The 14,738-nt window shown below is 45.1% G+C and overlaps 1 protein-coding gene across 2 annotated transcripts in view; it reads right to left on the reverse strand.

The window, feature by feature from the left end:
- Positions 1-14,738, reverse strand: part of LOC133371560 (coiled-coil domain-containing protein 178-like) — a 122,395-nt gene that overhangs the window by 64,714 nt on the left and 42,943 nt on the right. For both annotated transcript variants that reach the window (XM_061599217.1, XM_061599125.1), the window contains one exon: positions 5,207-5,401. In XM_061599217.1, coding sequence (XP_061455201.1) covers positions 5,207-5,401 — 195 coding nt within the window. The remainder of the gene's footprint in view (positions 1-5,206; positions 5,402-14,738) is intronic.

Below are 14,738 nucleotides of genomic sequence, written 5' to 3' on the forward strand. Positions count from 1 at the left end.
AAAGTCCTCAAATGCAAAGATGTATCACTGAACAGTAAAGTCAGGATCATTCAGACCATGGTATTCCCGATTTGTATGTATGGATGTGAAAGTTGGACAGTGAAAAAAGTGGATAAGAGAAAAGTCAACTCATTTGAAATGTGATGTTGGAGGAGAGCTTTGCACATACCATGGACTGCGAAAAAGACAAATAATTGGGTGTTAGAACAAATTAAACCAGAACTGTCACTAGAAGCTAAAATAATGAAACTGAGGTTATCATACTTTGGACACATCATGAGAAGACATGATTCACCAAAAAAGACAATAATTCTGGGAAAAACAGAAGGGAGTAGAAAAAGAGGAAGGCCAAACAAGAGTTTGATGGATTCCATAAAAGAAGCCACAGACCTGAACTTAAAAGATCTGAACAGGGTGATTCATGACAGATGCTCTTGGAGGTCACTGATTCATAGGGTTGCCATAAATCGTAATTGACTTGAAGGCACATAACAACAACAAAATCCTATTAATGGTCCAGAATGTGGCTGCACCTAATGAGAGCTCTAGTATAGCATATCTGCAGGGTACCAAATTGGAGTAGGCTGATTTACTAGAATACAGAATCCAATCAGAGTGCAAGCAAGCAATTCTGTGCTCACACATGTGTGAGAGAGGCAGGAAGGGCTAGATTTTAATCTGAGGCAAGGTTTCAGTAGTTTGTAGCCAAGTGGCCTAGAGACTTGGGTGAAGTGTGAGTAGAAAGTCAAATGCTAAAACAAATGCAAAAAGAAAGTATATAGAAATGCAACACGTGTTGCAAAATGTCTTAAATCAAGGACAGTTTAACTCCCATCATCCCTGACCACTGGCCATCCTGGTGGTATTTGATGGGAGTTGGAGACCAACAACATCTGGAGGGCCACAGGTTTCCCACACCATCTAAAATTAACAAGTCTTTGCCAAGCACTCTTCAGCTACAACTGTTGCAACAACCATTGTTTCAAAGTGTTTCAAAGAAACAATGGAATTAAAGGAGAGGGTGATATACATCAAACAAAGCAGAGATTTCCTAATCAAAGTCAGGACAAGTGACTCTCAGCCTCAAGAATTAGAATCACAGCATCCCCCCAAAAAAATATACTAAAAAAGGGACCAGCAGTGTTGTACAAAAGCTGCAGCTAATGAAAAGGGAGTTATAAGCATAGGGCTTGATGTGAGTTTTATTTTTCAAAACAGAATTTGAATTATTTGAGGTTGTTAAAAGTGGGAGAAAATGAGAATATAGGCCAAGCCAAAAAAAAAAAGGTACTCAAAGAATGGTATTGTTCCAGTTGCTTGTGGTCTTCAGCTGCTTGAGATCATCTAAAAATCATAGTGAATTACCTCAGATCTGAACTTCATAAAGCTCTGGAGATCCAACAGAGAATAGAGTTGCAGTGACAGAAATGCAGTGATATAACCATCCATTGCTGAAAATACTAAAGTCAACAAATGCAGAAAATGTCAAATTCCTGGCAACTTTGGAACGTGATGTATACCAGCGGTGCGGAAACTCTTGCTTGTGGGCCTAATTAGGCTCAGCAGAGCTCTAATTTGGCCTGCAAGGCCTTTTTCCCGAACCATACCTATGCCCCACACCTAACATCACCTATGTGATGTCAAGTACGGGACAGATAAAGATGCAGCTGTGCAGCTACAAAGGAACAATTAATAGCCTAAAAGTGTGTTCCCAATTGTTTCCTGGCAAGAGGAGCTTGTATTCAGCATCTATTAAATTTGGCACCAAATGCAAGCCCCACTGGAACTGGCTCTACTCAGGAGCTCCCAAGCAGAGGTGCTGAGTGTAGCTGATCCCTGTCAAAAACAGGGATTGCAGCCAGCACGAATCAGCTGACTTTGGTCATATTAAGTGACTGACAGGTGGGCAGCCCCAGTATTTCTGCATGGATCTCTCCAGATGGTTATAACCCCAGATTAGATGCCGTCACACCCCAGATGAGGTAATTAGCAAACAGCATGATTTCCACACAATCTTAGTTGTGCAGAGCATGATACCATCCACACATAAATAATACTGACATCATAATTAAAGAGGCTGACTGAGGAGGAACTGTTGTCATCATGAACAAAGTGGAGTGCATACAGGAGGCTGAGAAGCAACTCTCCAATATCACATTTTACAGGCTCTTATCCTCAGACCCCATCGAGGCACAGAAGGAACTACACAACCTGATGAAGGAATTTCCTACAGACGTGTAAGACCAAATCTGTGTACACCCCAGCAAACTTGGCTAGGTATCTTCTGCTTCCAAAAATATACAAATCAAACAACCATGGTTTTGGGTAGCAGTACCATTGTCCTGTTCTGAGCGGGATCCACGAGACTGAGACGCTGGTGCAATTAAATCGTGTTTTATTAAAGTAATGGATACATCAGAAGCAGTGCACTTCATAGAAACCCCTAAGCTATCTCACTAGAATTCCCTAACTGCACTCCAGGCATGCTCTGCAACGTTGAAAGAAAGTTGACTCAGCAGCTCCAACCCAGAAGTGGCAGGCTTAAATAGGCAGGGTCTTGGAGTGGACTCTCTAGCTCCTGTGCAATTCTTGCCTTTGGCCTGTCCGTTTCTCCCTGTGTCGAGAGCGTGGTGAAGGGGGGCGTGCTTCCAACACCTCGTCCCAAGGAACCTGCTCCTTAGCCAGAGATTCAAGGTCAGGTGGCAGCGAAGTGTTGGACTCATCCCGCGAGCTACTGGGTAAAGGGGGAGTTAACGCCCACTCCGGCTCATCGTCCAGCTGCTCCTCTGCCATGTCTGGGGGCGGCACGCTCTACCCGGCTGGGATAGCACCATCCGTGGGAACTGGCCTGAAATCCTCCTTACTCCCTCTCTCAAGGTCTTGCGGAGTCTCAACAACTCCTGGGCCATCCTCGTCCTCTGACAGCTGAGAAGCCTGAAACTCATATCCCCCCCCTCCAGGCCCTCGCAAGAGGGTTGGGGCTCAACAACCATCAGAGCTGGGATGTCTAACTGGTTGTACGGACTCATTTCTCAGACCATATGCCACAAGTTTTTCAAGCTTCATATGGGGCACCACTGACTTCCTGAACAAACTACAATCTATAGACAATCTGGCAACACAAAAACACAATCCTAGCTACTATGGATGTTGAAGCCTTTTATATCTTTGTCCTTCACAAAGATAGACTAATCCATTATGAATATCATCCCTGATGGGGCTACAGCACACCTAGGTACCCAACTCTGCCACTGTCTACTTCCCCACAATTACTTCAGCTTTGGGGGAACAGGTATCTTCTTGTCAATGGCACTTGTGTAGCTTAACTGTATGCCACCATCTTCACAGCCAACTTAGAACAACACTTTCTCAGCTCCTGCCCCCCAAAGCCTCTTAATGTACCTGAGATACAATGACATCTTTACCATCTGGACTCATGAACAGGAAGCACTTGTGCAATTCCACTATGACTTCTACAACTTTCATCCCATCATCAACCTGAGCCAAATCTGTCCACACAAGAGGTTCACTTGCTGATCACTATTATGCAACTACATAACGGACATATCAGCTCCATCTTATATAGGAAACCCACTGACTGCTACACATACTAACATGCTTCTAGCTTCCATCCAGAACAACCACAAATCCACTGTCTATAACCAAGCCCAACAACAAAATCACATCTGTTCAGATTTGTTGGACAGAGACTCACAGTTAAATAATTTATACCAGACATTCCTCAGACTACAATACCCATCCTGAAAAATATGCATGTAGGGGGAGACAGAACAACAAGGCCAGATCAGTGCCTGGGAACAACCTACTACAGGACAGATCTGGAAGAGAAAATGACAGACTACCACTTGTCACTTACAGCTTCTGGTTAACACCAGGCAAATGCATCATCTATGATCTATAGCCCATCCTGGACAATGACACTTCTCTTTCACAGACCTTTGGTGGCAAGCCTGTACTGCTTTACAGACAGCCCCCTAACCTAAAAAACAGCTTTTCACCAGCAACAACAGGGTACATAACAGAGATAAGGACACAAAGGTCAGACCCTGTGTGAGACCCAGATGCCAACTCTGTCCCCATGTCTACTCTGACAGCACTATTATAGGATCTGATAATGTCATCCACAACATTACAGGTTCACTCATCTACTCATCTTCCAATATGATATATGCCATCATCTGCCAACAATGCCATTTTGCAGTCTACCTAGGATAAACAGACCAGTCTCTGCACAAAAGAATAAATTGACATAAATCTGACATCAGAAATGGCAATCTTGAAAAATCAGTGAGAGAGCATTTCAACCTTATGACCTTATCCTGGACATACTGGAACAAGAGGAGATTGCAATGTGAAATTGCAGAATTACAATTCATCAAGCAGTTCGATACTATCGCTTACAGACTGAATCAGCACAATGGATTTTTATCACACACTGCTACCTTACCAATGTCAGGATGTCTGTGTTATAAAGGCAACTTATTTTTGTGAATGACCACTATTAATAATGTCATTATCACCATCTGTACTTTTCTGAATTTCATTTCCTTCTAACTGCACTCTTCACAGTTCTTACCCACCCCAACCTGCAACTCATGATAACAATGCATGCATCTCAGGAAATGGATTGCAGTCTATGAGAGCTTATACCATTATAAATTTGTCAATATTTAAGGTGCCACAAGATTTGTTTTTATTGGGGGGGTTGCTGCAAAAGACCACATAGCTATCCCTCTGGAAATTATTTCTGAACAGTAAATCAATACAGTTTTTGGAAGATGTAATGTGACTCATAGATATGTCAATTAATTCTCCTCCTCTTTATATCTGGGTGGGGAACATCAAGCCTTGGGGCCGAATGCTATATGAGACTGAGATGAATACAAGACGAATGCGAATGAGACTCCTTTGAGTGCGAGGTTGGAATGTGTCCTTGAACTGTGATAATGTCTTTGCTTGCCTGGATGGCGGAGAGAGAGATATGCATGTGGTGTGGCTATATGTAGAAACCTCTGGTTTTTACTGTACAAAAGTAAGAGTTCCATCAGTTGCTCCACTTACGTTTGCCTCTGGCTCTGCCCACCACTGGCATGTGATCCCAGAAGGCTGCCCATGATGGAATGCAGCCTTTAGGCTGAAAAAAACTTTCTCACCCCTGGTTTATATGTTTAGCTAATTTTCATACCTTTTTGAACAGCTATGGGAAGCTGTTCCAGTCTCCAAAGTGACAGGCCATCAGCAGTTACGTATAGTTTTTTCCTACGGCATTTCTCAATCTCCAAAGCTTCTTCAGCCCTTTTACGTTCATTTTCTAATCTTGTAACTAATTCTGTGACCTCTGCCAGAACAACTGTTGTTTTCTGCTTTAAAGGCTGGATGCCTTTAGAAATTAAAAAAAAGAGGAAGAAAAATGTGTAGCAATCTTTCACATTTCAAGTATCTTTCTCTAAAATGCATAATGCCAGATTAATTTTCAACAAATTTTTAGCATGTCACACACAGAGCTCTAGAACCAGACACACAAAACTACAGAATTTACGCACATATCAATATTTCATTGTTACAGACATTCTGCATTTCCTGTTCTGCCTCAAAGAACAACACACTTAAAATGAAATGGCTTCTAAAAAGCCCACACATCTACTGATTTTAGGACTGAGATTATTTTATTATTTTATTTATTCACTTTGTAGATTGCCCTTCATCCATATGTTCACACACAAAAAAGTCTACACTTAAACAATTAAGATTAATATAAAAAAATAAAACCATAAATAAATTTTACACACAATACATCAAATGAAAATTATCACTACTGCTGGCTTTAAAGGATAACTTTTCTCCAAAGGTCTGGGTGAAGAGATACATTTTAGCCAGTGCCCAAAAGTTAATGATACCAGCCGTACCTCCAAAGGGAGGGAATCTAATCAGAATTAACTCAAGGCATTTGGGCTAGGTGGGAATGTGACTAGCATGAGCTCATTTTGAAGCACAACTTACTTCTGCTATAAAGTCTCTCTCTCTCTCTGGGCTTTTCCACATGGGAGCATTACTTTGTACTAAAGACACTGTTTTTACCTCCGTTTTCTATCTGTGCCGTCTACAGTAAGGGCTCAATGCCAGCTGCAAACACAGTGTTTTCTATTTACATCAGAGGGGAAGGATCAATCATGCAGTTTCCTAATGACCACGCCCTCTAATTTAACATTTCCACTCCCTCTGGTTACCTGGCAACCAAGCATGCTCAGTTTGTTCTACTAGTTAGTTTCATTAAAAAAAACAGCAACCCGGAAGTACAATTGTTTGTATTTTCACTGGCACAATACAACTGAAATACAAATCTTTGTTTCAGCAGTGTTTTGGTTTTGCACACAAGTTAGGGGGAAAAGAAAATAAAGGCACCGTTTGCAGCAACTTAAAAAATGCCAGCAGAATGGGAGACAGCAGCCGGAAGTTACTCTTCAGCCCTCAGGAAATGAAATGAAAGAAGGGAGGAGGAGGGAGTGGGCATGGAGAGGGGAACGATTGACATACCCACCTAAAAGCATTGGAGCACAACATCTGCAAGCACTCGAGATACAGAGTGGAGACATTTTTTCCTTCCCTTTTCACATTATCAGAGGATTGGGTTAGTATTGATTTACACCAAGAAAACTGTGTGATAGTAACGTCATGTGAAACATGCAAATTAAGAGGGGATGTAAATAGCACCAGACACACAGCCCCCCCTTCTCTCTCTCTCTCTCTCTCTCACTCACTCACAATATTGTCTAATAACAGCAGGGAACATACCCCAATACCAGGAAAAAGATACAAGATGGCCACACCACATTCACTCTGTCTTGCATACCTAGCTCATACACTGCACACATTCAGACCAGAAACACATGCATCTATCTCACGCACACTCGCACATACACATTTTACATATACATCTCTCCTTCTCCTTCACAGACTCATACAGAGGATACTGTTCTCTCTTGCTCGCTCGCTCTCTCACACACACACCTCCCTCTCTCACATACCACACATATATTTATATCTCTCCTTCCTCCCTCATACACACTTCTCTACCCTTTTCTCTCTGCCCAAGTACATATCTCCCTCTCACAGACCATGCATACATACATATCTCACCTCCTCTCTCATGTACACAGTCACACACACACACACACACACAATATACACAGAATCATAGAATAGAAGAGTTGGAAGGGGCCTATAAGACCATCGAGTCCAACCCCCTGCTCAATGCAGGAATCCAAATCAAAGCATTCCCGACATATGGCTGTCCAGCTGCCTCTTGAATGCCTCCAGTGTAAGAGAACCCACCACCTCCCTAGGTAATTGATTCCATTGTCGTATGGCTCTAACAGTTAGGATGTTTCTCCTGATGTAATCGAAATCTGGCTTCCTGCAACTTGAGCCCATTATTCTGTGTCCTGCACTCTGGGACGATCAAGAAGAGATCCCGGCCATCCTCTATGTGACAACCTTTCATGTACTTGAAGAGTGCTATCATATCTTCCGTCAGTCTTCTCTTCTCCAGGCTAAACATGCCCAGTTCTTTCAGTCTCTCCTCATAGGGCTTTGTTTCCAGTCCCCTGATCATCTTTGTTGCCCTCCTCTGAACCCATTCCAGTTTATCTGGATCCTTCTTGAAGTGCGGAGACCAGAACTGGACGCAGTACTCAAGATGAGGCCTAACCAGTGCTGAATATAGGGGAACTAGTACTTCACGTGATTTGGAAACTATACTTCTGTTAATGCAGCCTAATATAGCATTTGCCTTTTTTGCAGCCACATCACACCGTTGGCTCATATTCAGCTTGTGATCAACGACAATTCCAAGATCCTTCTCACACGTCGTATTGCTGAGCCAAGTATCCTCCATCTTACAACTGTGCATTTGGTTTCTTTTTCCTAAGTGTAGAACTTTGCATTTATCCCTGTTGAATTTCATTCTGTTGTTTTCAGCCCAATGCTCCAGCCTATCAAGGTCCCTTTGAATTTTGTTTCTGTCTTCCATGGTGTTAGCTGTGGCCCCCAACTGTGTATCTGCAAATTTGTTAAGCATGCTCTGTACCTCCTCATCGAAGTCGTTAATAAAAATGTTGAAGAGCACTGGGCCCAGGATCGAGCCCTGTGGTACCTCACTCGTTACTTCCGCCCAGTTTGAGAAGGAACCATTGATAAGCACTCTTTGAGTACGATTCTGGAGCCAACTGTGGATCCATCTGATAGTTGTTCCATCCAGCCCACATTTAGCTAGCTTGCTAATCAGAATATCATGGGGCACTTTGTCAAAAGCTTTGCTGAAGTCGAGATATATTATGTCCACAGCATTCCCACAGTCTACAAGGGAGGTTACCCAATCAAAAAATGAGATGAGATTAGTTTGGCAGGATTTGTTCTTCATAAATCCATGTTGGCTCCTAGAAATCACTGCATTGTTTTCAAGGTGCTTACAGATTGACTGCTTTATAATCTGCTCCAGAATTTTTCCAGGGATTGATGTTAGGCTGAATGGTCTGTAGTTCCCTGGTTCCTCCTTCTTGTCCTTTTTGAAAATAGGGACAACATTAGCTCTCCTCCAGTCATCCAGCACTTCACCAGTCCCCCATGATTTCGCAAAGATAATAGACAGTGGTTCTGAGAGTTCTTCAGCCAGTTCCTTCAATACTCTAGGATGCAGTTTATCGGGCCCTGCCGATTTGAACTCGTTCAAAGGGATTAGATATTCCTTGACCATTTGTCTATCAATCTCATGGTCCAATCCTGTCCCTTCTACTTCATGTTTCCTGGGAGGGTCATAGGCCCTTTTTCGGGAGAAGACCAAGCCAAAGTAGGAATTGAGCACTTCTTCCTTTTCTTTGTCATCTGTTATCATTTTGCCTTCCTCAATGAGTAGCTGTGCCACCGTTTCTTTTCTCTGTCTTTTACTCTGGACATACCTGAAGAAAGCTTTTTTGTTGCTTTTAGCATTCCTCGCTAGCATCAGCTCATTCTCAGCTTTAGACTTCCTGACACTATCCCGGCAATTCCGTGATACCTGCCTGTACTCTTTCCTTTGTGGCCTGGCCTTCTTTCCACTTCCTGTATGTGTCCTTTTTTGTTTTCAGGTCAGCTCTAAGCTTTTTGTGAAGCCACATTGGCTTCTTCTGCTGTTTCCCCCCTTTTTTCCTTGTTGGAATTGCTTGCCATTGCACTTTTAGGATTTCCTTTTTTAGAAACTCCCACCCATCTTGGACTCCTTTTCTCATTAGGGTGGCTTGCCATGGAACCATACTTACAATTGTTCTGAGTTTATTAAAATCAGCTTTCCTGAAGTCCAGGGTGCGCGTATGGTTACTCTCAGTTTTTGCTTCACTTTGGGAACAAAGGCTGGGTTAGTTCGTAGCACCACTTTATCTTTATGGAATGTACACAGATGTTTTTGTATTGAGAGGGCTTGCAGTTCAGATACTCTGCAAGCTGAGGTGATAGCTACGAGGAATATCAATTTGAAGGACAGGACCCTGAGAGGAACGGATGCAAGCGGCTCGAAGGGAGGTTTCTGAAGAGCGCTGAGGACGGTATGCAGGCTCCATGATGGAAATCTATGCAGTACTGGAGGACTTACGGCAACAGCTCCTCGCAGGAACTTTTTGAGAAGAGGATGTGCAGCCAGAGAAGTATTGCTGGTAGGTAGCAGGATGGATAAGAGAGAGGATGTTTGTCGTTTTAAAGTATTTGGCCTCATGCCCTTTTTCAGGCCATCTTGTAAGAATTGCAGAACTTGAGCAACCACTGCTGACTCTGGAGAGATAGCATGTGTGGCACACCATGAGGAGAAAGCTTTCCATGTAGATTGATAGCTTTTAATGGTGGAAGAGCGTCTCGCTGACAGGATGGTATTCACCACTTCAGAGGAGAATCCTAACGCTAACAACCTATTGCGCTCAATCTCCATGCGGTTAGTCTGAGCCATTGTGGGTCCGGGTGTAGGAGAGGACCCTGATGAAGCAGGTCATGTCATGCTGGTAGATGAAGTGGCAGGCCTTGTGCCAGGTGAACTATGCCCGAGAACCAGGGGCGTCTCAGCCAATAGGGGGCCACAAGGACCACGTGAGCTGCTTCTGTTCTGATTTTCTTCAGTACTCTGGACAGTAAGGGAGTCAGTGGGAAGGCGTAGAGGAGGCCTTTTGGCCAACTTACTGCCAGAGCATCTTGTCCTTCTGCTCCGCGACTCCTGAATCGGGAGAAGAATCTCTTTGTCTGGTGATTGTCGTCCAAAGCGAATAGGTCTACTTGGAAGTTGCCAAACTTCGCTTGGAGAGACTGGAATACTTCCACATTCAGAGCCCACTCACCTGGGAAGAGCTGCTGTCTGCTCAGCCAATCCGCCGTGATGTTCAGGAGACCCTGGATGTACCTCTGCTGAAATTGAGGACAGGTGTCTTTCTGCCCACAGTAGCATTGAGGTAGCCTCTAGGTTCAGAGTCCTTGAGCAGGTACCTCCTTGTTTGATCAGGTAAGCACGAGTCGACATGTTGTCGGTGCAAATGAGGACGTCCGGACAGGCGAGGATTGGCATGAAGTGCCGAAGAGCTAGGTGTGCTGCCCTTAACTCTAACCAGTTGATGTTTCTGGTAGCCTCTGCTGTCGACCAGCGTTCTTGAACATATTGCCCCTGGCAGTGAGCTCCCCAACCGTGGAGACTGGCATTGGTGGTGATGACTGTTCGGGGAGGATCCTGTAGTGGGACACCTTTCAATAGGTTCCGCATTTCCGACCACCAAGTGAGGGAGTGTTTGACCAGAGATGGAAGGAGAACATGATGATGGTTGCATAGTGCAATGACTGATTGGAACTGAAGTAAAAAGGTTTGAAGTGGGCGGGAGTGCAGGCGCGCCCAGGGAGTGATCCCTATTGCTGATTCCATCATGCCCAGTAGTTTGGCAAGCAACATCAAGTCTGGGGATCAAAGTTGGGACAAAGTAGTAGCTAGTGAGGCAATGTTCTGGACCCTCTGTGGCGACAGGGAAATGAGCTGTTGAGCCGTGTCTATAGTCGCCCCAAGGTGGAGCAGCTGCTGAGAAGGGCATAGATGGCTCTTTTGGGAATTTATGAGAAAGCTGTGACCTTGCAAGAAGTCTAGTGAAACGTGAACGTCCTGCTGGGCTTGATGGAAGGAATTGGACCAGATGAGGTCATCTAAATATGGGTATATGTGCAATCCTTGTATCCGAAGACCAGCTACTAACGTCACCATGACCTGGTGAATAGTTGTGGAGCCAAAGTCAGACCAAAGGGAAGGGCCCTGTATTGAAAGTGCCGGCCATTGTAATAGAAGTGGAGTAATCACCTGTGAGATGGGAATATGGGGATGTGCAGGTAGGCTTTTAAATCTATTGAAGCCAGAAAGTCCAGTGGAAGAAGAGCTTCTCTGATGGACGTAAGGGTCTCCGTCCTGAAGGTTCTCTGGGTTGATTTAAGAATTTGAGGTCAAGTACCCCACGCCAGGATCCATCCTTTTTCCCAACCAAGAAGAAGATGAAATAAAGACCTGAGAAAACCTCTCCTGATGGTACTTCTTCTATGGTGGAGATATCCAACAGGTGATGAAACTCGCCTAATATTGCTTGGTGTTTTTTGATGGAAGTGGCTAAGGGAGAGGGAAGGCATCTGGTGGGCGGGTACTCTGTAAGTTCTATCCGGTACCCCTCCTTGATGATGGTGAGTACCCACTTGTCCTGGGTCGTGTGTTGCCAATGGGAAGCAAAGTGGGTTAGGCGACCTCCTACTTGTGGCGTCGGCAGTGAGTCAGAAGCATTGTTGGTTCTGACATCCTTGTCTAGTTTGGTTGGGGGAGGGCCTGGAAGAAGGGGTCTGAGACTTCTGTGGAAATCTCTGCCTGGTCCAGTAGGAGTGCCCGCTTTTGAAGTCACGTGTCCTGGTGGTGAGCCTGGAGGCACGAAAGGACTGGAAAGGGTAAGAGGAAGAGGCAGGATGCTTAAAAGTGTGCCTATCCTCTCGCTTTTGGGATGGCATCACTTTCTTTTCATCTCTGGTCTCTGCGAGGACTTCCTTGAGTGCCTCATTGCCGAAGAGCTTGGTACCTGAGAAGGAGACAGAGGCTAGGTTGGCACGTGAAGCTGCATCCACATCCCAGTGGTTAAGCCAGAGATGTCTTCTAGCTACAACTGCTGCTGCCATTGCTCTGCAGGAAAATTGGGCGGAGTCCATAGTGGCATCTGCTATGAATGCCAGGGATCTAGATATCTTGAGTAGAGTCTTTCTGAGTCTAGCTGGGTTAATATCGTCAAGCAGGTCTTCAGTCCATAACAGTGCTGCTCTGGCAAGTACAGAAGCAGAAAGTAGAGGCTCTTATTGAGAGTGCATTAGCTTCGTGAGAGTGCTTCAGAGCTGCGTCAGATTTGCACTCAATGGGGTCCTTCAACTGAGCATCTCCGTCCCATGGCAAGAGGGCATGGGGGAGTAGAGTGGAAATGGGCCCGTCCACAGCTGGAATGCGAAGCTGGTTCATAATGTCAGCATCTAGTGGAAAGCCTAGGGACGGGGAGCACTAGAGAGCTCTTAGATAAAGGCTCCTGTTGTTTCTGCATCATATTTAAGTCCAAAGCTGCCACTACTTTACGGAAAAGAGGGGCAAAATGAGCCTCTACAAATAATCTAGCAGACTCAGTGTCATCCATATCTGAGCCTTCGCTCAATTCCTCTTCTTCAATATCAGGATCTCTGTCGTCATCAGACTGGCCTGCGTCTAAAGAGAGGATTTGCTGAGTGCTGTGGCCTCTAGCAACAGCATGTGGGGAGGGTGAAGGTACCCTATCAAGGTGTGGATGTGCAGTTGAGGGTCTTTTGGAGGCTGGGGGTGTTACGTCTGCATTATCCCGTATGGACAGAGAGTGCCTTTTGGATGCCCTGCCGCTTGCTAATTCTGTAACAAGCTCCCCAGTCATGGCATCAAGCTGTTGCAATACAGCAGGGGATAGCAGATCAGATAGGGACAACTGCATTTGTTGAGGCATTGCATTAGAACCAGGCTGGGATGGGGGGGATCTGCATGCATTGAACTGGGGAAACATATCTCCTTTGTTCCTCATCTTCAGATGAAAGACGCTCCAGTTCCCTAGGCCCAATAGGAACAAGGCAGAGGGGTTCTGGGGAGCACAGAAGCCGTGTCGCCAAGAGGACCGCAGTGCTATTCTCAGGCAGGAGTAAAGGCAAGTCATGGGAAGCATCTGCTTCAATAAGTGCCCTTTTTTGTTGTAGTGCAGGAGCAGCCTGCAAAGCAGCAGGTGAGTGCCGATCCAAAATGGCAACCGCCTCGTGTTTGTCGGACAAAATGGAGGGCGCCGCATTGCGAGTGACTGAAAATGGCTCCCCTAAAGGCCCCTGCAGTAAGGAGGTAAGTGGAGAGGACTCACTGACTCTGGCAAGCTTGCGGGGAGAGATGGAGTCCATCCAAGAAGAGGTGCCCTCAAGAGGGTCGTCTCCGCCAATAAGCAGCTGCTGCTGAGCATTGGCAGGAATCTGGGGTGGGTGGGAGCTGACTGCAGCCGAGGCTGAGTACTGCCCTGCCTTTTTTGAATATTTTTTCTTCTTCGAAGAGTAAGATGCCATCTTTTCCATGCTTGCAGGGAGTGGAAGGCAGAAGAAATGAAGTGAAACAAGGACAGAGAACTAAAGGTAAGTAAAAAAAATTTTTTGATTATAAAACAAGTAGAAAAATAGATAGCTGGAAGATAGGCCGAAAAAACCTGGAATATAGGCAAAAGGGAGGAGAGAAGCTAGGCCAGAAAGGAAGACAGCCAGAAAGGGTGTGCTCCGAGATGAGACAGGAAAGAAAACTGAGCCTCAGCAGGAAGGGAGGAGCAAAAAACATTTCCTGAAGCATTTCCTGTCGTCGAGCTGTAGGGGGAGCTATAGTACCCACGTGGAGACCTCTAATCCATGAGAGAAATCACTGCCACCCTTTCAGAAATGCCTCTCCACAGATAAAGGAAATACCTCCACATTCTGGCAGGCAACAACCAGCTGACTAAATGGAGTGGTCCCCATCGGCAGCAGGGTCAATCTGATACTCCTCCTGCCACATGCCACACTGTGCCAAGCTTCCCAAACATCACCTTCCCCCTCTTGGCCAGTGGCAACACTCTGCGATGTTGGGAATCCAGGAGAGCAATGGAGCTCCACCAGCGCCACCCCACTGGCCACTATTATTCAGCACCCATAATAAACTAGAGTTCCCAGGATATGTTGGGGGAGACCATCTGCTTTTAAATGTATGGTGTGGATGTGAACTACTCCCTTTGCCTCAGATTCCCTCCTCCCCCACACAATTCTTCCTTTTCTGCAATTCATCCTTAGCAAAAGCTTCCTTTATCCCAATGCCCTGCCTCTGCCCATCTTTTTTTTTTTTAATGTTGGTGACTTCTCTGCTCCCTTTACCATACTGCTTTCCTCTGAGAGCTCAAACGTCTGAAATTCCTTTCCAGTTAGTTTCATTCATAGAAGGTCAGGGAGAAAGTGTCCATGGCTTGAACAGGTCCCACTGAGTAACTAGAGGAGGCTGCAGTTCCACACATGAAACTGCAGATGGTGCCTAAAGAATTTCAGATATTCTGAAGTCCTGAGTGGGTTTTTCCTTCTTTCAGAAAGCAACACATAAAGTATGACTGCCCAGAAAAATCCAATTCAGATAGATGCTG

Source organism: Rhineura floridana, chromosome 1 (assembly GCF_030035675.1).
Source record: "Rhineura floridana isolate rRhiFlo1 chromosome 1, rRhiFlo1.hap2, whole genome shotgun sequence".
NCBI lineage: Eukaryota > Metazoa > Chordata > Lepidosauria > Squamata > Rhineuridae > Rhineura > Rhineura floridana.